The 25,514-nt window shown below is 34.9% G+C and overlaps 1 protein-coding gene across 1 annotated transcript in view; it reads left to right on the top strand.

The window, feature by feature from the left end:
- The first annotated feature begins 768 nt into the window (after positions 1–768).
- The window catches only part of LOC114329682 (protein dead ringer-like), an 871,887-nt gene continuing 847,141 nt past the window's right edge, over positions 769–25,514 (top strand). Inside the window, exon 1 of the mRNA XM_050658217.1 lies at positions 769–1,071. Coding sequence (XP_050514174.1) covers positions 1,018–1,071 — 54 coding nt within the window. The 5' untranslated portion in view covers positions 769–1,017. The remainder of the gene's footprint in view (positions 1,072–25,514) is intronic.

Genomic DNA, 25,514 nt, shown 5'->3' with positions numbered 1-25,514 from the left:
AATAGTTTAATTAAACATTGTATTTTTAGTCATAGGTATTTGGAAACAACAGGCCAGAAATATTTTTTTAAATTTGGATTGATTCAAAAGCAAAAGATGTTTGATAAAAGTTTATGTCACAAGAATCTCAGAACAAAATTGAGAGTGAATGATCTAGAATCTCTTTGAGGTGGTTTTATAGTAAACACGGAAATAAATACTATCTATCGAAATGCAGTTTATGATCTATTTTTAAATAAGTAATTATCCTAAATTTAACTTTTATGTAATAAACAATAGGAAAACAACGATCTCATTGGTAAATATTGACCTAATTACGATTGCATTAAATAATATTATCATGAATCATGAACAATTTTTCAGCATAAATAAGTACCTAGGTATACATAATAGTATGTACAAGTTAAACAAATAATATCTGAGGACATTGAACAGAAAAATACTTTCAAGATAATACCTTGACCACAGATTATATTGCAAAAATAAAACAGCATTTAATTTTTCTGTCCGGAATTTCTTGTTCCCCGCCTTCGAACCCCTATCCCACGCATATCAATCACCGAAGAACTGGCAACGCCGCCCAATTCAACAATGTATGCAACCGGGAGCGATTGGATAATAAACGCAATAAAAATATATGATTACGCTAAGCGCGGCCAGCTAGATCCATCCCTCCACAAACTCAGGCTCCTCCTGAGAAGCTCGATCATTGGCTGGAGAGGGGAAGAGCACGCTTGGCTTTTAGCGCACGTATCTTGCCGTTCGAAACTTGGACATTCGGGATTAGATCGACGGCAATAACGTTACGTACGGACCGTTACATCGTTGCACATGACCTAACCTACAAATCGGTGATTTTGAGTGAATTTCACGCCGCGCGTGGCTCCGGGGTGATTGTTTTGCTGTTGTACGATCTTGATTTGTGTGATTTTGTGAGTGGAGTGCCTTCCAGCATTCTACAAACATTAGACTATCAAAATTCGCGTCAAAAACAGAGAACCTGTGCCTGTATACGCCATGGAAATGGAACCTCAGGAGCGGGAGAGTGAAATCGGTGAAGAGAGTCCAGTGGTAAGTACCTCCTAAATGACAACTCACAGATTGTATTGTTTGTAAACAAAGTAATTATTTATTTATTTTTACGGGTTACTACCTATACTATACATACCTACATTGAAATTATATAAAGAAAACTGTTATAAACAGCTATTTTTATAAACACAGTTTCAAATTCCATTGTTTTCAACTTATTTATTTGCACATTTTTGTTTTTAAATACTTGTTGTTTATACACTCACCGGCACAAAATTCCTCCACTCAAAATTTTTGATTAGGTAAGTTTGACAACTTTTATAACTTTATTATTGAATAAATACAGTACGGGAGTACCAATTTTGTACTCCGATTTTCAAGATTATTTCATCTGTTTGTAGGTAGATGTATTGATATCGTTTGTTATTATTCCGGTAACAAAAAATTTTTGCTTAGATATTTCATTATACGGGGGTGAATGGAAGCGTTGTATTTTCCCCTAACTTTAAAAAATTCTGTGGAAAAATTGGAGGGCTGATTTTGTTTCATACTCCTTTTGTATTATCTTGGATACCTAAAATTTTGTTTTTTTTATTATCCGAATATTTCTTTTCTTGTAAAAGCTGTCAATAAAAACACTGGTTTGAAGGTTTATTTAATTAAAAATATCAAACGCACTAAAATTTCCACACAAAACAAAGTCAACAACAAAACAATTCAATAGCGGGTATGTCCACCTCTCGCAGCAAAGATTGCTCGCAATCTGTTTGGCATCGAATAAAGACGTGTTATCCTTGCCTGGGGAATAGCCCGATATTCCTCTACCAGGGCCATAACTGTACCAAATTTTCTGGAGGCCTAGGAAGACGCCGAATATCTACTTTTAATTCATCCCATAAATACTCAATAGGATTGGGATCTGTGCTGCAAGCTGGCCATTCTAATCTTGTCAATCCAACGTATATTTAAGATATTTATGTTTGAGTCAATCAGTGTTTTTATTTAAGTACAAAATATTGTACAGCTCTTACAAGAAAAGAGATATTCGGATAATTCAAAAACCAAAATTTTAGTAATGACTCCGGGATAATAATAATATGACAGGACTATGGAACAACATCACCTCTTCAATTTTTCCACAGAATTTGTTAAAATTAGGAGAAAATACAACGCTTCCATTCACCCCCGTATAATGGCATGTAAACATTTTTTTTTGTCATCGGAATAATAACAAACGATATCAATACATTTATTGTACCCTCAGAGATTGCTGGGGAAATTTCCACTCAAAATAACAAAATTCAGTTTGGCAACACTGTGTGAATGTTGATAGTAACATATCCCTTTTAAGATAAACATAACTGTAATTTAGTCCAGACAAATTAATATATTTTTTTGCCAACAAAAATGATATTTTTCAACCAAATAATGTTTTAAATAGATATGATGTGCAAAATAATTTTTAATTGGGTTCTGCTAATGAGCTTGCTTTTTGTCATTAAAGTAGAACAAACTTTAAATTTCACTCATTAAATCATTATCGTCCAGTTATCGTCTTAATTATTTTAACTGTACTAATATCCATCGACTAATTCTGAATGATTAATGCAGTGCGCATAATGGGGCGCGCCCCCTAGGGGGGCGCGGGAGTGTTACAAGGGGGGCATGCAGCTGTTTCCAAAATATCATTTTCGAATACAAACCAAAGAAGTCAAATAGGTGTCACAAAAATTATGCTCAGTGAATCATATTATGCTGATCAACTTAAAATCATTCCACTTTTATGGGAAGACGAATACACATGAAGATATCTGCGATCAGTTAATAGAAAAAATAAAACTATCTACTTTCGCGTTGAAAGTACATGAGGCTACCGCTACCGATGTTCTTAAGGATGCACACTTGATAACATTATGTACGATATGTTGTGGAAACTGATGTTAGAGAAGACATGTTATTCTGTAAACTTATTGAAGGCAATACTACGGCTAGTGTTTAATATCATTGATTATTTCATTCATAGGAGATTCTGACCAATAGAAAGCTACAGAAATGCAAATTAAGGTGATACTTTTTGATAATATCCCGTCGTTAAGTATATTACGTCAGATGCCCTTCGTTGCTACGAAAAAATACATTCAGTGACATTAATCACAATTAATGGTTTAAAAATTATAAAAGTGATGACTTTCAATCGTCAAATATATATAAAACTGTGTACTAATTTGTACTTACATAAATAAATTACAATAAAATTTTGGTTTTGAACAGTTTTATTCATGAAATAATCGCAACAAATTGCACTCGACCTCTGAAATTAATATAGAATTTTTGCTCTCGTGACACTTTGACATAATTTCACTCGCCTTCGGCTCGTGAAATTAAAACTGTCAAAATGTCACTCGGGAAAAATTCAATAATTTCAGAGCTCTTGTGCAATTACTACTGATTATTTAATTCATAGGAGATTCTGACCAATAGAAAGCTACAGACATGCAAATTAAGGTGATAATTTTTGATAATCTCCCGTCGTTAAGCATATTACGTCAGATGCCCTTCGTTGCTACGAAAAAATACATTCAGTGACATTAATGACAAATGTTTTAAAAATTATAAAAGTGATGACTTTCAACCGTCAAATACATATTTATAACAACTGTGTGTTTAATTTCACTAATTGGTACTTACATATATAAATTACAATAAAATTTTGGTTTTGAACAGTTTTATTCATGAAATAATCGAAACAAATTGCACTCGAACTCTAAAATTAATATAGAATTTTTGCCCTCGTGACACTTTGATATAATTTCACTCGCCTTCGGCTCGTGAAATTAAAACTGCCAAAGTGACACTCGGGAAAAATTCAATAATTTTAGAGCTCTTGTGCAATTACTACTGATAATTTTTTTAATGAAAATGATATTCTGTGGGAGAACTGTGTGGAACTAGCACAGATGAAGCTCCATCTATGGCAAGAAAAAATGCCAGTCTACACGCACGAGTTCGAAAGTTGGCTCCTCGTGCAGTTTCTACGCATAGCATGATTCATAGACAATCGCTTGTTTTAAGAGATATGGGTGAAGATCTACTAACAGTATTTGAAGTTATTATAAGAGCTGTAAAGAGGAAGGCTTTTCGCAAAATTGTGTGATGCCATGGGTTCAGAATAAAGATCACAAGGGTGTCTGAGCTAAAAGAAGCGATCGCCATATTTCTTACTGATAATAATAAAGAATAAGCAAACTTGTTTTATGACACGAAATTCCTTGTAAACTTGCGTATTTAGTTAATATTCTTCAAAGACGCAGTATTAAATAAATCACTGCAAGTGCTTCAAATGCGTGCAATTACGCAGAAAGACAAGATTATTGCATTTATGAAAAAATTGGAACTGTGGGTAATAATAACTGTGGATAATCATACATAAGTTTGAAAAATTTTGACATGTTTCCCACTTTTAAAATTACCTGTCTTGCTGATGAAATAGAAGAAAGTAAAGTTCATAATAATAATCATTTGACCAGTCTATGGAAGCAATTCTCGTTTTACTTTAAAGATCACATGTCCAAATATGAATGGATTAGAAACCCGTTTGTGATTGAAAAATATGATGATTTTGGTCTTACGATAGCAGAGCAGGAAATGATAATAGACATATTATCTAGTGATAGCAAATTTTCAAAATTGAGTTGAGAATTTATAAAATTAGATATGTTAAAAAATTAAGGGGGCGCAACAATTTTATTTTTTTAAAGGGGGCGCAAGTACAAAAGGTTGGAAACCACTGGATTAATGGGTTGTTAAAACATTTTATCTGTAGCGGCTTCTGGAATGTCTTAAAAATATCGAATTTCATTGATAAAATGCCCATATCCCACCGATCTTCGCTTCGACAATACCTACAAATTGATGTAAGAATCTTGAAAATAGGAGTACAAATATAATAAAGTTATAAATTGTCAAACTTAATCAAACATGTTTAGTGGAATTTTGTGCCGGTGAGTGTATATTTTCTTTAACATTGATAAATAGGGCTTTTCATTGATTGTCATTTGTTTCGAGCTTCTGTCATGTGTCACATAATATTAATATTTCTACGCCACACGTCTTTGGTTTGTATCATTGTTATATACCAATAACGTATGACGTAGATATATTAATATTATGTGACACATGACAGAAGCTCGAAACAAATGACTGTGAATGAAAAGCCCTATAAATAAAAGTGAATGAAGTTCCGATACAAAGATACCTACCATTGTTATAAACAAAGGAACCGTATTTTTGAAATAAATATACAAAAAGTTAAAATGTGACCAAGTTAATAATCTCAGCAACTGTTTCCATAGGAATCTAATATTTCTCATACATAGTCGAAAAAAAAAATATTTTGGAATTTTATACACTTTAAAATGCAACTATGCATTTCCATCCATTTTTATATATGTAGTAGACTATTTTCCTGAGATCCTCCTGAACACAATGCAAAAAGGTGATTTATTCTACTGTTTTTAGTGCTAAATTTATATACTATAGCTTCACAATAATTAATAGACGAAGCAATAAAGCACTGAAATCAGCCTTACCTCCGAAAAAAAAAGGACAAGACGGATCTTAATAATTCTTTTTGCATTCGATTCGTGAATGCGCCAAGAAACTTTGTGAACCGGAGCCATATCTTTTTACTTTTTACTTAGTCCTAAGCCTTTGTACCTTTACGTGTAAGGCTGGTGGAGTTGAGTTTGGCATTGTAGTCTCCATGCTTTCCGATCTTGCGTTAGGTTTCTTGCACTTCCCAGTGTCAATCCCTTCTTCTCGACTTCTTTCCTGATTTCATCGACCCACATAACTCTTGGTCTTCCTCTTTTGTTTTTCCCCTGCACTCTCGTTTCGAACACTTGTTTTGTAAGCCTCTCGTTCGACATTCTACACACGTGCCCGGACCATCTAAGTTGTCCCTCCACTATTTTTTCATTAATTGGTTCCAGTTTTAGGTTTTGTCTAATTGTTTCGTTTCGTATTTTGTCTGTCCTCTTTCTGTTTGCTATTTTCCTCAGGAACCTCATTTCCATAGCATTGACTCTGGATTTTTGTCTCCCCGTCAATGTCCATGTCTCGCTGCTATACATGATTGTTGGTCTAACTACTGATTTAACGACTGCCGTTTTTACTTTCTCCGGTATCTCTTTTTTCCCTAAAAATGTAGTTTTCATAGCGTTAAATAAGCTTCCTGTTCGTCCCATTCTCTCGTTTATTTCCATGTCTTGTTTATCATTTGCTTCGATTATTACTCTTAGGTATTTAAAATATTGCACTTGCTCTAGTTGTTTCCCGTCTAATTCTATTGCGTGTGTCTTCCTCTTATTTGAAATTATCATTGTTTTTGTTTTCTCTGTATTAATTTTCATATTTATGTTTGATAGTTCTTCTTCTAGGATTTCAAGATTGTTCTGTAGGTCTTCTCTGTTTTCTGCTATCAATATCATGTCGTCTGCGAATAGTAGCTCCGATAGTTGAGTCCGTTTCATTTGCCAGTATCCTAATGTTAGTTTTCTCATTCTTCTCTTGGCTTTCTTTATCGCTTCATCCAGTACCACTGAAAATAGCAATGGACTCAGCACGCATCCCTGTTTGACGCCTTGACTTGTAGTAAATTCTCTGGATTCCTCGTTATTGGTTCTTATTGTATTTGTATTATTTTTGTACATATCCTTTATTACTTCTATTATGGGTCTGTCGACTCCGCTTTCTTTTAGTGTCTTCCATACGTCCTTTCTTCGGATTCTGTCAAACGGCTTTTCCAGGTCAATGAAGCACATTGTATCTCTCTATTCTTCTTGATTACCTTCTCATTTACTTGTCTTAATGTGAATATTAGGTCTTGCGTGCTTCTGTCCTTCCTGAATCCACACTGTGTGTCTTCCATAGTTGTTTCTATTTGGGTTTTTATTCTTGTCTCTATTATTCTTGCGAATACCTTCCCAGGGATACTTGATATGGTGATACCTCGGTAATTATTACAGTTTCTCTTGTCTTCTTTTTTGTGTATTGGTAGTATAATGTCTTTCTTCCAGTCCTTTGGTAATTCTGCTCTATTTATGATATCATTCATTAGTTCTTTCATGCTATCCATTCCCTCTGTCCCCATGAATTTTATAATTTCCGGGGTGATATGATCCTTGCCTGGTGCTTTGCCCAATTTTACTCTTTCTATTGCTTTCTCTAATTCCTCTCTTGTTATGGATTCCACTTGTTGTTCTTCATTCCTTTCTTGTATCTCCCCTATGTTGTCCGTGTCTGCATGAGGTAGCTCTTTGAAATGTTCTCTCCATCTTTCCATTATTTGTTTTTCTTCTGTTAGTACGTTTCCATTCTTGTCTTTTATATTCGGCATCGTGTGCTCTTTCTTTTGTCTGAGTTGTTTTAATGCGCCGTAGAAGAGTTTTTGGTTTTCCCTATAATTTGTTGTCATTTTTTGTCCAAATCTCTCCCATGACCTTTCCTTTCCTGCTTTCACCGCTATTTTAACCTCTTTCCTTTTTTCTTTATATGCCTCGTAATCTTCCGGGTGTTTGTACTTAGGTATCTCTTCCATTTTTCTTTTTTGTTCTTTATTTTCTCTCGTATTTCTTCCGTCCACCATTCCGTTCTCCTCATGTTAGTATTTGCTATTTTTGCAGTCCCACAAGTTTCCTCAGCTGCTTTGATTATGTTGGTTTTTAGATATTCCCATTTATATATAGCCATGATATAATATTGAAAAACTGCATACAAAGAATGTCAAACAGACAATAAAAACAATTCAGAACTCATCAATTATCGCGGAAATGAGTTCAATTTTGGTACTCGGGGGTTTTTGGGGTCGCTGAAAACGAATATGACGTCAAAAGTGATCTCCGGAGTACCTGTTGCCAAGGGTACCTACTGTTTACCTCCTCATTAAATTCATTAAAAAATTAGTCAAAAATCATTACTCGGGGATTTTTGGGGTCGCTAACGACGAATATGACGTCTGAAGCGATCTCCGGAATACATGGTGCCCAGGGTACCTACTTCTTATGGAGTTTTCGGCAAATTCATTAAAAAATTAGCCAAAAATCATTACTCGGGGGGTTTTTGGGTCGCTGACGACGAATATGACATCGGAAGTGATCTACGAAGTACCTGGTACCAAGGGTACCTACTGTTTACCTCGTTTTCTGGAGTTTTCGGCAAATTCATTAAAAAATTAGTCAAACATCATTAGTTATGAGATAAACAGTAGGTACCCTGGGCACAAGGTACACTGGAGATCACTTCCGATGTCATATTCTTCGTCAAAGATCCCAAAAACCCCTAAGTAATGAATTTTAACTAATTTTTTAATGAATTTGCCAAAAACTCCATAAAACGAGGTAAACAGTAGGTACTCTGAGTACCAAGTACTCCGTAGAGCACTTCCGATGTCATATTCGTCGTCAGCGACCCAAAAAACCCGAAGTAATGATTTTTGGCTAATTTTTTTAATGAATTTTCTGAAAACTTTATAAGAAGTAGGTACCCTGGGCACTAGGTATTCCGGAGACCGCTTCCGATGTCATATTCGTCGTTAGCGACCCCAAAAACACCTGAGTAATTATTTTTGACTAACTTTTTAATAAATTTTTTGCCGAAAACTCCACAAGACGAAGTAAACAGTAGGTACCCTGTGCACCAGGTACTCCGGAAATTACTTCCGATGTCATAGTCGACGTTATTAAGCGGCCCCAAAAACCCCCGAGTAATGATTTTTGACTAATTTTTAATGAATTTGCCGAAAACTCCACAAGACGAGGTACACAGTAGGTACCCTGGGCAACAGGTACTCCGGAGATCACTTTTGACGTCCTATTTGTTTTCAGCGACCCCAAAAACTCCATTGATCCGACCAAACAAAATTGAACTCATTTCCGCCGATAATTGACGAGTTCTGTTTTTTTTATTGTGCGTTTGAGATGCACTTTAAGAATGCATTTTTTGTATGCAGTTTTTCAATATTATATCATGGCTTCGGTTCACAAAGTTTCCTGGCGCATTCACGAATCGAATACAAAAAGAATTATTTGCTTCGACTATATGTAAGGACTCTGATGAAGGCATATAATACAGACTAAATCCCTAAAAATTTTGTAACTACCTTTCGAATAGCAACACTTTTTTTCAGTAGTCAGTTTATGGGTTTATTCATTCTTGAGTTCATTATGTACTTACTTATAGATGTTATATTTCTTCTCTATGTTCAATTTCAAGCGTTGGGTATTGTCATTATGGAAATATTTAGTGTAAACAAAGCCTGTATACAAAGTCAACAATCTGAGAGACTGAAGGACGCAAACTGAAAAGTCGTTTAACTTTACCAACCCATCAAACGCTTAATTAAACTAGTTTAACACATCAAATCGAAGGTCTTGTCATTAATTTTCAATCAGTAATTGCCCATAATTAGTTTAGATTTAATTTTATAATTTATATTTTATAAAATATATGATTCTACAATGAACCATAACATAATATAGGTATTAGTTTCTAATGGTCCCATCCTATACTTGATTAACTTTTTAATTTATTTTTCGGATATACCTACTCCCGCTAACAATTTACAAAATATAGAATAGAAATTATTCTTCTTCTTCCAATGGCGCTACAACCCTTTGTGAGTCTTGGCCTGCTTTGCAATGTTCTTCCATTCTGTCCTATCGGATACTTTCTTTCCTCAAACTGTAAACAGATCTGTTTACAGTCAACAAAGGTCTACGACAAGGATGTTGCATATCACCGAGTCTGTTTAAGATTTATGTCGCCAAAGCCCTTACAATATGGAAAAGAAAATGCAGTGGAATGGGCATCCAAATCGACGACAACACCTGCCTGTACACCCTTCAGTTTGCAGACGATCAGATAATATGTGCAAACGATAAAGAAGATTTGGAATATATGACCCGCAAATTGAAGGAAGAATACGAAAAATGGGGCCTGCAGATGAATGTAGAAAAAACACAATATTTATGCCTAGGTGATGATTCAACTGATATGATATTGGACAATAATCAGAAAATATCTAGCTGTGATAAATATAAGTATTTGGGAATTAATTTCAACAAGGCAGGTACTGACGATACAGAAATTAAGAGCACAATAAATAAAGCAAGAACGATAATTAAATCATTGAACGGAGTTTTGTGGAGTACCGAGGTAGGGAAACAAAGAAAAATGAGAATATACAACACCATGATTAAGAGCACATTGTTATACGGATCCGAAACATGGAGAATGAAGGAACACCAAAAACGAAAAATAGAAGCTACTGAGATGGACGCCCTAAGAAGAGCAAGTAGAACATCGAGATTGGACCGGGTTAGAAATGAGGAAGTAAAGCGAAGAATAAATTTACAGGAAACGGTTGTAGAATGCATTGTTACGAAACAATTAACGTGGTACGGACATGTTCAGAGAATGGGGGAGGAAAACCTGCCAAAGAAAATTATGAAATGGATACCTACAGAAAACAGGAAAAGAGGAACGCCAAGAACGACATGGATACAAGGAGTAAGACGATCAATGAGTGTACGAGGATTAGAAGATGAAAACTGCAATGATAGAAGATATTGGCAACAAGGCATCGGACAACGTCGGAGGACGTTTTGGACCCGAATTTATATAATATACAGGGTGTCCCGAGATAAAATGCATGTTTCCTTCCAGGGCTTCCTTCCAAGAAGGAAGATAAAAGGCATGGAAATAAATATATAATAAGGTGAATGCTAAGAATTTCGCGAAGGGAGAGGATACGAAATGAAGAAACCAGGGAACGCATGGGGATGGAAGTTACACTAATGCTGGGTTAATTAACGGCATTAGAAGTCTCTGTGGCCCCAGCATAATAAATGGCATACAACAAAGACATCTCATAGTATGGTACGGACATATTCAGCAAATGGAAAACAATATACTCCCGAAACAAGTACTCGCATAGACACGTACAGGAAGACAGAAGAGACAAGAGACGAAGGCCAAAGAAAACATGGATATGGATGGATGGAGTAAGACAATGAAAGAACTCCAAATGATCTTCAAAGAACTTGATAAGCACAATGGAACAACCGACATTTTAAGTAGTGATTTTAACCAGCTCGTTATATCATCTTTCGGTCTAGCGTCTTCCATAAGTTCGAGTATATCTATGATCTGTCAATAACTTTTTTTTCGTTTGCCGATTTTCTTCCTTGGTAGTGGGTACAAATCATTTTCATTTGGCCTAGCCTAAATCCTAGTTCTATGCTTGACAAAATTTACATCGCAAACAACAAATCTTAACGTATCACAAAATATGACCTTGTACCTACTAATGATCATCAACGGTTCATGATATTTATTTTTTGCCCTATTGACCGAATTGAGCTTATTCGCTTTTGCTGGACTGTTTTAATAATAATTTTAATAAAAGCTTTCAAACCTACTTTACTAAAAGTAAAAGTGTCATGATTTGCCTAACAAACACAGCATTTCTAGTCGTCCTATAAAATCTTTCCTGTTGTCTCTTTGTTTCACTGTGTTTTGATCGCTGTTAATTTATTTCGATTGCTCAGTTTGCAAGTTTATACTAAGTAGTAATCCCCGTTCTCTATCAGGTTGCTATCAGTCATAATCCCGGTTTATCCGAACTTTTGCTTTTAATAATTATTATTGGTCAGTGTAATCCCAGTTGTCAACTAGCCTATATCATATTTTTCCGCTATTTTACGTATATTTTTGCCCTGACAGTAGTTTTTTATTATGCATTTTTATATTTGTTTATTATATACACGATAACTTGATAAATCAGAACATTTAATTTTTCACGACATTGTAATATTTTTGTTGACTTGTTTTCTAACACTGTATTTCAATGTATATAAAAAATAAAATAGAGAACTTACACATTTTTGTTTTATTATATTTAATATTGTTCAGTTTCGTGTATAAATAATATTTCCAAAATTTCACGCCTCAAAACCTCATAATAAAATACAAATTTAAAATCTTCTGTGTATTTAAATCATTTCAAACGATCGAAAAAGCGCGCGATCCCTTGTGACGTCATATCATAATATTTATAATGACAATTCTCATTATGACAATGTAAAAATATATACATACCAGTTTCTTTAGATTGGAGTTTAGTTTAATACAGCTTTTAAAGAGATATTATTGAATTGTGTGTGTTTACTATGGAAAATAAAAATTAATAAGTGTTGTTTAGTACCATTTTTTTTTAAGTACAACCACAAAACCCCCCAATAAAATATTTAATAGATTACCAGTCGACAAGAAGCGGCGTAAGTGGTTACGTTCATTTCGAAAGGAGATTAAGCCAGTTTAGTTCATTCTCAAGGTCTTCATGTATGTGAAAATAAGTTTAATATAAGTATTTAATGTCTGTTGTCTGCTTTAATAGTTTTTTTAACAAATTAAGTGTACTTTGAACAAAAAGAAGATATAACTTTTGGTATATTTTGGTAGATGTAAATTACAGATTAAATGATATTTACCTATAGCTGTCTGGAACTAATAATATAGTTCCCAGCAACTATCAAAAGATTTATAAAACTGAGATACACCATAAAATTATTTTACAACTAAATAGTAAACGAATAACGTAATGAATTACAAAAAATTATAATGATATGACGATGACGTGACGATCAATGCGGGCGCGTTATTGGCTGGCTGCTATAATTTGAATTTTGTCTCGATTTTAATCGTCTTTAGGGGCCAAACGAAAAACAAAAACAACTTTTTTCATTGATATATACTTTAAATTATATGTTCTGTTGTGATTTAGGTATAGCATTTTTTTCGAATATAAAATTTATGCAAGTTCCCTGTGACGGAATTTTTAAAAATATATCGTTAATGTGGTTATTTAATTTGATAATTTTATTTCTATAAATTAACGCTTTCAATAAATTTCTGTTGTTTGACCACAATAAAATTGTTTGTTCTCTTATACTCACACACATATAGCATGACGACTTGCATGGCTGAATATGACCCTCTACGCTTATTTTCGCTCTCTCTATTGATTTGTCCCTTTAAGTTTGCACGGGCAGAACAAATGAATTACATACCTTTCGCTAAGTCGTATAGAAATTGTAGTTCTTGGTATTGTAAACTGTAAACGTTTCTTGTTGTATTTCATATGCTGCCAATCTAGGCCTGGATCTCGCGTACCAAAAAAAGTTTATTAATGGCAAGCTGAAAATTTGTTAATAGCTTAACCGTGTATAGTCGGACAAACTTTGATATATGAGAACACTGGAACAGGAGAAGTTTTAATTGTGGAACGTGTCATCCTGACAAGTTTTATGATCCTGGTGCTTATGATAAGCACCAGGACCTGGAGTGATTCCAGCCGAGTTGATAAAAAACGGAACTCCAAGACTTTACGAGCACATAAGGAAACTACTACAAAGATGCATCGACAACAAAGAATTCCCACAAGAATGGAAATTGTTGTATATGTCAGCAATATACAAAAAAGAAGATCGAAAATAATTTGATAACTACAGGGTATTTCCGTTACACCAACAATCAGCAAAATATACGTAAGGATCTCAAAAAACCGAATAGAAGACGAATACAAGGAAATGAAGGCAGAAGAACAAGCAGGATTTAGAGCCGGAAGATCTACAATTGATCATCTTTTTGCAATCACACAAGTCATGGAAAAGAAAACAGCGGTTAACCAAGAGATTCATTTCGTATATATTGATCTGAAAAAGGCATACGACAGTTTATCTTTGGTAAAGTTATGGGAGGCAATGGAGAATACAAATATAAACATAGAAATAATTTAAAAAATTTATAACAACACGACCACGAGAATTAAACAAGGAAACAAACTCACCGAAGGGTTTTTGACAAATAAAGGGCTCAAACAAGAATGCTGCCTCTGTCCAACACTTTTTAAAATATATTTGGAACAAACTCTTAAAAATTGGAAACGGAAATGCAAGAACATGGGACTTCCACTAAATGACCATACACCATTATACTCTTTGTTTCGCAGACGACCAAATACTAATAGCACAAGACTACGATGATATCTGTTACATGACAAGAGGAATACAGGAAATGGGGACTATATAGAGATCAACATAGGAAAAACCAAATATATGAATATCGGTGGAACGCAGCAGGACTTGATACTAGAAGCAGGAGAAACAATCAGTAAATGTAACAATTATAAATACCTGGGTATGAAAGTCACGAATGATGGAACACTGGACGGAGCCATTAAAGTACGAAATAGTCAGGGCAGGAAAGCAAATTACGCTTCTAAACTCAGTACTCTGGGACAAGCAGATAAACAATCAAAACAAGAAAAGATTTATAACGCCGTAGTGAAAAGCATTATAAAACACATCTGCGAAGTATGGCCTATGAAGGAAAAATCAAAACGAATATTAGAAGTCACAGAAATGGATTTCTGGAGAAGAGCTGCAGGAAGATCAAGAAGACAACATGTCACCAATGAACGGATACGAGAAATAATGAAGGTCACACATACAATAAATGACGAAATCAACAAAATACAACTACGTTGGTGTGGTCACGTACAAAGAATGCATGAGGACAGAATCCCAAAGCAAGTACAAAACTGGAAACCGCAAGGTAGAAGAAGAAGAGGTAGACCGAGGAAAAGTTGGCAGGCAGGAATAAACAAGTCTGCAAGTAGTTCAGTGTGCGGACAGAGAGGAATGGCGAACGGGTATCGGAAGACGGAGAACGTTGTAAACCGATAATATATATTCTTTAATAAGTCCGACACGTAGAACATGTCAAATGACAGGAACTATGTTGTTGATAAATAGCAGTCTGATTTTTGCATGAGAGTGTAATGAAAGGGTAACAAATTACATAATTGGAAGTTCTGTCCGACAAAATACATGAGACGTTTTCGTAGTCTGAAGTTCGAAACCTGTAATGTCTTCCACAAATAAATCTTCCCCTGTTCCAGTGTTCCCATACATCAAAGTTTGTCTGACTAGACACCGTTAAGCTATTATCAAATTTTCTGCTTTTTATTAATAAACATTTTTTGGTACGCGGGATCCAGGCCTAACCTTGTGTTGAACTGTGAATTACTTTATAGGAATTCTATAAAAAAGGTTTAAAAGGATATATTGGTGATGATGATTAATGATTAATGTTAAGGCACGCATCCATGTGCTCCGTGCTCCGTGTAACTGCTCCAATGGATACGACATGCGCTCTTCTACATATAAACCGCCACCGATTGGATCGCCGAGGGTGAATGCCGCTCCGGAAGCACCAACGTATCCACTATGTTGAGCAGTTACACGGAGCACGGAACACCAACGTAATGGATACGTGCCTTTAAATATCCTGTTTTCGAGGTCCTATACGAAAGATAAACTGACCAAACTCATATACAGTGAAAAGCGCGCTAATAACCGGCAAAATAACGCAAAAGATGGAAAACATACTATGTTGTGAAATAAAAAGAGATGAAACTAGTAGAGCTGGGAAATTATCAATAGAAACCTTTAAAATTTACATTAGGTATATTGATAGTTTCCAACCTTTAGACTTACACGCATCGGAGGCGGAGGAGTTTGGCAACTGCCACTGTAACGACAGTTTGACTCCGATACGTCTAGAGGTGGGAAACTAGCAATATAATGTAAATGTGGGATTTTATAATGTAAATGTACCATACCATACCAAAAGATGTGGGAAATTATCAATAGAAACCTATACATTTACATTAAATTGCTAGTTTCGGAGTCAAACTGTCGTTACAGTGGCAGTTGTCAAACTCCTTAGATGCGTCTAAAGGTGGGAAACTATCAGTATAATGTAAATTTTAAAGGTTTCTATTGATAATTTCCCACATCTTTTGGTATGGTACGGTATATCGGGGCAGGGCCCACTTGTGAACACTTCAGACACTTAGACCTCTTATGTATTACGGGTCCATCGTATACGTAGGGGTCCATCGTATCACCCCTATCTTACGACCAGGTCCATAAGAACCTGGTCTTCGGCGTTTCTGGGGCACTGGCTGCACCGGTCTCCGATGCTAGTCCCCAGAAAAATTATGGCCTCACAGAAAGCCACAAGTCTCTTAAAAGACAACTCCCTCACCTTGCTCGGCTGAAAAGATGCCGATCCCAGGATCAGCCACCTCTGATAGGCCAATGCCGGGCACTCCCAGATGACATGTGAGAAGGTTTCCTCCTCCTCATTACATAGACGGCACCGTGAGCCATCCGCCAGACCAAGTAGATGAAGGTGCCGTCGGAGTCTACAGTGGCCGGTGAGCATACTGACCATCAGGGAGCATCTTCTATGATCTAGAAGAAGCAGTTGGGTTGTAAGACTTTTGGATGGCCCACTGTGTGGAACCTGGCCTGTCTCAAACCTTCACAACCGGCCCAGGAGTCCTGGAACCTTCGCAGAAGCTCCCTGAGACTACCCCGAACAGTACTGAAGGGCACCCCAATCACAAGTTCGGGTCCCACAGGCAGAGAGGATGAGCCCCGTCTTGCCAGGGCGTCTGCCCGTTCGTTGCCTTCCACATCTGTGTCTCGGTACCCATACCAACCTAACCCTGTTGGTCAGAGCAACATCATCCAGTGCTCTCTGGCACTCAAGAACCAGCTTAGAGCTGATCTTGGTAGCTTCCAAAGTCCTTAGCGCTGCCTGTTTGTCAGATCAGATAGAGATGATCTCGGCCTGAAAGACTGATGCATGGGAGCCGAGAGCCTGGCTAGACTTAAATCCGACTCCACCACCATACACATCAGCACCTGCCCGCTCGTCGTAGGTTCTCGTTCTACCCACTCATCCCGGTCAGGAAATTGAACCAAGAAGGAGGATGAGAATTCAAATTGAGGGGCCATGCTGTCCTGTGTACCATAGAAAGCACAGGACAACACTCGATAGCCTGTCTCCAAATGTCACAATGGCTCATCCGCCCGTTCGCTCTCAACCAGTATCCAGAGCAGTTGAGGCGATAGGCTGCCATCATAGCTTCGTGCTCTACAATGAGATGTAGAGGAGATAAATCCAGCAGAGCCTCAAGAGCTGCTGTGGGAGTGGTCCTCATGACCCCTGAGATGCGAACGCATGCCAACCGCTGTAGATGAGCCAACTGGACCTTGACTGAAAGAGTCTGGCCCGGGGCCACCACAGTATAGACTTTATCATGGATTGGTATATCCATGTTGAAGAATGGTGTCGAAACAGTCACTCGGGGTTAATCCTGAGAAGACTGCTGTGGTTTCGTTTACTCGGCGAAGGGTCATCGGATCTACTAGAGATCTTAGCTTCTATGGCAAAACATTATCGATTTCCAAGTCAGTGAAGTACCTAGGAGTGATCCTGGACTTTTAACTGACATGGAAGGAACAACTGGACGCCAAGTTGAAGAAGGCAGCTGCAGCTTACTGGGCGTGCAGAAGAGCTTTCGGAGCCAAATGGGGTCTGCAGCCCACCTCTTTTAGTTTCATCTCTTTTTATTCCACAACGTATTGTTTTCCGTCTTTTCCGTTATTTTGCCGGTTATTTTTACTGCCGACTTCGATTTCAAAACGTGGTTCGTCTGTAAGGGGCCTAATATAATCGTTATCAAATATTATAATGGTCTTATTATCTATTTTCCAAACAATGATAGTATGTAAATACATATATATTAGTCGTTCTAGTTCTTTTCTGATTACACTGCTATTCTTGTTTGAAGCGTATATTAATACCTGTATTATATTTTTTATCTATTGTTCGTTCTTATTAGTCATAAAGAAATCTAGCTCGTTTAGTGTTAATTAGTGACTTCCTTAATTTTACAGCTAATGGTATTCAGGTATTGTTCTTTGTTTTTTTCGATTAAAGATTTCAACTAATAGTATTGTCTACGAGGCACACGAAACGGTAACCGTTCCAAGTTTTATTTAGTGGTAAATCTTAATGCAAACAAAAAGTTGTAAATTTTCTGGTGATTACTTCAATTCGAAGAATTCTCGGTCGAACAATGAATTATTGTAATGTTCTTAGATAATGAATAAGAAGAAAGGCACTTATTTAATTAACTTAGAAGCTTAAGAGCAGTCACCGCTATTTTAAATAGTGTATTCAGTTCTAAAGGGACTCAAAGAAACTGCTTAATGACCGTAAAGAAAATAGGTAATGTTAAGACGAGGAGTATTTATAGTAGAATTGAAAATACTAATATCTGACCTAACGAGTAGACAATTCAATATAATTTTTACTTGGGTTAAAGCGCACATTGGTCTCCAAAATAACGAAAAAGTAGATGAGTTCGCGAAAGACGGTAGTCTAAACGGCGAGGAAATTTCAAATGACATTATGCATTATAAATAAGTGAATGCACATCGATAAGTAAAAATAATTTAAAGGATAACTAAAAATTTAGATGGAAACAGTATTGCGTAAACCATCCGACAAGTTACACACTTTTACATCCAGAGATCCCAACACAGTACTGGTACAAAAATCAAGATTTGTCGAGATATGATACTGTCACCATAACTCATAAGCCGTCTAAAATTTGGACATGCCTGTTTCCCGTCTCGCTTATTCAAAATTGGTTTGATAGAGTCTGATTTATGTGAAAGGTGATCAAGCGATTTAAATCATATTTTTTTCGCATGTAAAAAAGTATAACATACATAGAAATAAACTATATGGTCCAAGAGCTGTGAGACATTTTTGAGTAGGTATTTTAGGCAACCTGAAAATTTTTCAGTTGACTCTTTCATGATAGCCTAATACAAAAATGCCGGTCTGGCTGAAGGGTAGCGGTTATTTTCCCCAAAAATCCCTCCCAAAATTAAACAAAAGGGTAAAAATTGTTATTACAAAAAATACCATTGACGTGACTTTAAAGTAAATTTAAATGTTAAAATATAAAGAAAATAAACAGGCCAGGCGATTTAAGGGCGATTTTAACTCTGCAAGATACTTGCATGGGCGCCCCAGGATTATTTTCAGGGGATGCATCTGAACTTCAGAAGATTTCATCTGAATCTGTACTTACTATTAACGAGTATAAAATATAAAACTATACATGCATAGCTATGTACATTCCTTCCGGACAGGGAGGTGCCATTGTTATTTTGACAGGGTATTTTTTAATATTAAAAATAAATATTCTAAAAAAGACAGTTTTTTTGGTGAAATTTTCCAACTGCCAGGTGATCAAACAAATTACGCGTGCATATAAATGGAAAGCGCTATAGCTAAGCAGCAGTGTGAGAAAGATCGTATACCGATGGCTGTTTGCGTCCTCTGTTGTAGCTGAGCGAGTCCGTTCGCTCGAGAAAAATCACGTGACCTGGCGATATCCATGTTGTTGTTTCTCGAAACGTTAGAGTAATTATTATATATTATAGTATTTTAAGTAACTTTTTCTTAATTAAAGAAAAATAATACGTACTATACAATAGATTTTGCAAATATATGATAGAAAAAGACAAATTTATTATTATAAATATATAGGTAGAAAAGTATAAAACTATAAACTAAATTAATTCTGTGTCCGAATCTTGTACTTCTTCTTCAAACTCCTCATCTGAGCTTAAATATTCATTCTCTTCTTCTTCGTCAGACTCCCCCCGAGACTCAGATTCCTCTTCTACATGAGCTGTAAATAGTTGTAATATGTATTTAGAATTAATTAAAAAGTAATTAGTGATTAATTAGTTGAGTTGCTACGTATTCTCCGTCCTTTTATACGGAGTCGAAGCCTGGACAATCACGGGCGCATCTGAAGAAAGACTTGCTTGCCGTTGTTGGAATGTGGAGTTATCGAATAATGTTTAATATTAAGTATTTTCGATGGGAAATAAGCCACAATTTTATCTAGCGGATAATAATTGTGGATAATAATAATGGAATCTCTAGCGCGAGAACTTTACTGCCATCGTTGCATTTGGTTGTCCTTTTAAAGACATATTTTAAAGACATGCTATGATTTTTTTTGCGGATATTCTTGAGTTGGGGTTGATTTCATGTAATCGAATGAATTATCTTTTAATAAAGTCGTCCCAGGAACGCAACTCATCAATATTGGCAATATCGTTTTAAAGTCTTCTACTTTAAAATGTATAATACATGCCTGAATTGCCGATATAAATGAGTCAGATTAAATAAATTATTAGAAGAATTTTTACTAAGCAACAACATTTTTGTTTATTTAGTATTATTTTGTATTTTGACAACGACACACGACTTGGGCGTCGAGACGTTAATAAGTTCATTTTTTTGGTAAAATTGTGGCTCATTTTCCATCGAGAGTACTTAATTATAAAAATGCTACAAGGAAATAGCTTTAGAACAATGTTTAATATATCATGGACACACGTAACAAACAAGGAAACATTAAGAAAGATGAAAAAGGCAAAAGAAATACTCAACACTATGAAGGAAAGAAATATGAAGTACATTGGTCATATACTAAGAAATAAAAAAACGTGATGTGATTGGTTATATAAGGAAAAGTATTAAGCATTGGTTATATAAGTAAGAATACGTAGCAACTCAATCAATTAATCACTAATTAATTTTTCATTAATTCTAAATACATATTACAACTATTTACAGATCAGATAGAAGAATCTGAGTCCCGAGGGGAGTCTGACGAAGAAGAAGAGAATGTATATTTATTTTAGCTCATCTTTCTTTCCTTCATAGTGTTGAGTATTTCTTTTGCCTTTTTCATCTTTCTTAATGTTTCCCTGTTTGTTGAGTGTTGTGTCCATGATATTTTTTACATTATTCGATAACACTACATCTCAACAATGGCAATTATTTCTTCAGATGCGCCCGTGATTGTCCAGGCTTCGACTCAGTATAAAAGGACAGAGAATACGTAGTAACTCAATTAATTAATCATTGATTAATTTTTAATTATTTCTAAATACATATTACAACTACTTACAGATCATGTAGAAGAGGAATCTGAGTCTCGAGGGGAGTCTGCCGAAGAAGAAGAGAATGAACATTTAAGCCCAGATGAGGAGTTCGAAGAAGAAGTACAAGATTCGGACACATAATTAATTTAGTTTATAGTTTTATACTTTTTTACCTATATATTTATAATAATTTTGTCTTTTTCTATCATATTTGTAAAATCTATTGTATAGTACGTATTATTTTCGTTTAATTAGGAAAAATTACTTAAGAAACTATAATATATATAATAATTACTCTAACGTTACGAGGCACAACAACATGGACATCGCCAGGTCACGTGATTTTCTCGAGCGAACGGACTCGCTCAGCTACAACAGAGGACGCAAACAGCTATCGGTATACGCTCTTTCTCACACTGCTGCCTACCTATAGCGGTTTCATTTATATGCACGCTTAATTTGTTTGATCACATGGCAATTGGATAATTTCGCCAAAAAAAACTGTGTTTTTTAGAATATTTATTTTTTAAATTAAAAAATACCCTGTCAAAATAACAACTGCTCCTCCCTGTCCGGAAGGAATGTACATAGCTATGCATGTATAGTTGTATATTTTATACTCGTTAATAGTATGTACAGATTCAGATGAAATCTTCTGAAGTTCAGATGCACCCCCTGAAAATAATCCTGGGGCGCCCATGCAAGTATCTTACAGAGTTAAAATCGCCCTCAAATCGACTGGCCTGTTTATTTTCTTTATATTTGAATATTTAAATTTACTTCCAAGTCATATCAATGATATTTTTTGTAATAACAATTTTTATCCTTTTTTAACTTTGGGGGGATTTTTGGGGAAAATAACCGCTACCCTCCAGCCAGACCGGCATTTTTGTATTAGGCTATCATAGAAGAGTCACCTGAAAAATTTTCAGGTTGCCTAAAATACCTACTCAAAAATGTCTCACAGCTCTTATATGCAAGAAAACGTTTATCCCCCTTACATCTTATGAATTTACTGGCTCTAAATAAAATATCAATTTTTAATATTCTTTTGGATTTTCTTAAGTCTTGTAAATTAAAACTCTAGCTTAGGATTGAATTGTGAGTAACATTTGTTTTTTTCCTGGTTATAATATCCCTTGCCTCCGTGATCTACCTACTCTGTGGTTAGTCACCCTGATCGATCCCTGGGTGTGAAAAGTGTTTTTCCTTTTTCCATCCTTGGTCGTATTTTCCCATCCTTGGCGTTTTAGGATTAGTTAGTTTTTAGTTTAGGATATGTTGCTGGCTAAATGGGCATATCTCCTAAGGGCCAAAACAAAAAAAACAAGACGAGGGGTAGTAGTAATGCCAGAGTAAATCGACAACACAGATTCCTAGTTCTGGTTAGGGAAGAACTTGTTCGGTTCTGGGAGCATCCCAGAGGTGCATAAGATCAAATTCTAAGGGATACTGGCCGCTGGTTTTTAATTACTTCTATAAGTAGTTACTTCTACTAAATCTAATTGAAACATAAATACTAAAGAAACAATTTAACAATTACATAAGTAAAATACAAATACGGACGGGGTCGAGTTCGCTCCCAATGGTAAGAATTTTACCTGAACTAAAAAAGGTAGAGTCCGAATTGGCTCCCATAGACAAAATTTATTTTACCTAAACATGTCGAAAATATCACCCAGCGTTGTCACTTCTTTCAAATTTTCTCTTTTTGTTAGAAACAGGTACCTTCCTAGAAATATCTATGGGAAAGGAGGAAGACCTAACCCTTCGGTCCTAACTTAACTTTCGGGTATTAGAGTGTAGAGCGCAAACCGGCCGATTTCAGGTAAGAGCGCAAAACGATCGAGCGCATACCGGCCGACACCGATAATTTGTGTTAAAATTGCCACATATGCCAATGTTGAACTAAAACAAACTCTAAAAGTATTTGTCTAAAAGTATAATTTTCCTATAAAAAGTCTATATCACTATGTAAATTTCCTAAGCAGTATAAATATTACACGATTTGGCAACAATGTCTAATGTTTCCGCGATTATATGAGAGCCTACCCGCATTCATGCGGGAGCCAATTCGTACCCTTCTAAAATATACCTTCTAAAAGCGGAGCGAACTCGACTTCACCCCAAATACTTGTACTTTATACAGTGTGGAAGGCACTTATGGAATAAAATTATTTCTGCCCTTGTTCTGAAATGTTTTCTGCCCAAAAATGTGCACTTTCTAAACATAAATTTAAATTTACAGGGTGATTCATGCAAGTCCAACAGAGTCCATAAGCTTTATTTTTAATCGAGCACCCTGTATATTTTTATATTTTTAAAAGCTGCTTGACCACCTGATTTCGACGAACTATATCATGTAGGGTGTATTATGAATAATACAGGGTGAAATTTTGAAATTTTAAAGTATGGAAACCACTTATGGAATAAAAGTGCTTGTGTCCTTGTTTTAGAAAATTATAAAAAATGCTGGGACACGTCTGCTTTTAAATTCAAAAGGGCGGTTTACAAACATAAATTTAAATATACAGGGTGATTCACGCAAGTATAGCATAGTCCATGATCTTTAGTTTTAATGGATCACCCTGTATATTTTTATTTTCTTAGAAGCTACTTTACAACCTCGCCGCAAAAAAGTGTATTATGCAGGGTCCATTATGAATAATACAAGGTGAAAATTTGAAATTATTTATAACTTTCGTCAAGACCTTAAATACAAAACAGAATAGATTTATACTTTTAGTTTAGAAAGTGTATGTCTTTATTTAGCTAATTTAAAAATACCATTATTTAAAGTATGATAAATTATTAATTTCAAAATTTTATGTAGGTTTTTAATATTTTGACGAAAATTATACATAATTTCAAAATTTCATCTTGTATTATTCATAACAGGTCCTACATAATACACTTTTTTGACGTGACGTTGTTTAGCAGATTCTAACAATATAAAAATATACAAGGCGTTTCATTAAAATTAAAGATCATGGACTATGCTAGACATGCGTGAGACACCCTGTATATTTAAATTTATGTTTAAACAGTGCATATTTGTATTTAAAAGTTGACATACCTTAGCGTTTTTTATAATTTTCTAAAATAAGGACACAAATAATTTTATTCCATAAGTGGTTTCCACACACTATAATTTCAAAATTTCACCCTGTATTATTTATAATATACCATACACGATGTAGTTCGATGAAATCAGGTTGTAGAGCAGCTTTTAAAAATATAAAAAATATAGGGTATTCCATTAAAAATAATGCTTATGGACTATGCTAGACTTGCGTGAATCACCATGTACAATCAAATTTGGGTTTAAAAAGCGTATATTTATATTTAAAAATGGACGGGTCTTAGCGTTTTTTAAAATTCTTTAAAACAACGACAGAAATAATTTTATTCCATAAGTGCCTTCCACCCTATATGTATGTAAACAATAAGTATTCAATGATAACTAGGACTCGGATTGTAATATTATAGCAATGCAATGTATAGCAATATAGCAATAAAATGTTTCTCTTTTGAACATAATATTATCATCTAATTTCTAATTTAAATTGACTGTGGAAAGTTCCTTTTCATTTATCAAGTTTTCCTTGTTGATAAAGTTTTTCAAAAGCTTGGATGATCTTGAGAAATAAATAAAACATTTTTTTTTTGAATAATAAACTGGACTAATGAGTAATGAGTGAGTATTTATATATCTACATACTTTAAATTTAACATTTAATTACATAAGCCATTGTTGAAATATTTATTTTTATCTTTTTGACGTAAAACTGGATTTAATTTAAAATTTTTAAAAGCTTTTGTTTCCGTTTTTCTTCTCCTTTATAAACAAAAAGTAAATTGCAAAAAAATTATAAAAGTCAAAGTTTACCATTAAATTTAGTAAACAAAACAATGGGAAAATTAGCATTATTTTATAAAGCCTATGAACTGACAGTTTAGTTATGATTAACAGCTTTAAGAGTGTAGGCGCAAATATTTTACGGCTATCCCTAATTTTTCTGTCTTTACACGGCAAATTACGTGTAGTAAAATTCTCACTGGTATGGATATGTAAACATCTACTTGACAATGTCATCATTAACTTTAAAGAGATGGATTTTAAATGTTCCTGTATACCTGTTACTTGTATAATTGCTTAAATTATTAATTCAGTTAATTAATATGATAATTTTTTTACTAACTATGTATTCAGTGATTGTAATAATTTATATACTGTAGGTACAACAAAAACTAATACTCATTCGAAAATAGAGGAAAAGTGATAAAGTGATTTTTTAATAATATATTGTTACTATGGAACTCTTACAATTTTGAACATCTTTAACAACAAAATACTTGGATCACAGAATATATCCTGGTGTGTTCTCTGCTTGGATCTTCCATAAATTAATAATAAGTGTATAATTTATTTAATTCGAAATACATTTTCCTGAGGTCCGTGAACTTAGCCCGAAAAAGTCGGGAAAAAAAATGCGATTGGTGCCATTCGTTTGTCCATTGATT

This window comes from Diabrotica virgifera, chromosome 8 (assembly GCF_917563875.1).
Source record: "Diabrotica virgifera virgifera chromosome 8, PGI_DIABVI_V3a".
Taxonomy (NCBI): domain Eukaryota; kingdom Metazoa; phylum Arthropoda; class Insecta; order Coleoptera; family Chrysomelidae; genus Diabrotica; species Diabrotica virgifera.
The sequence above is the reverse complement of the archived record's forward strand: the minus strand, read 5'-3'. Positions and strand labels throughout refer to the sequence as shown.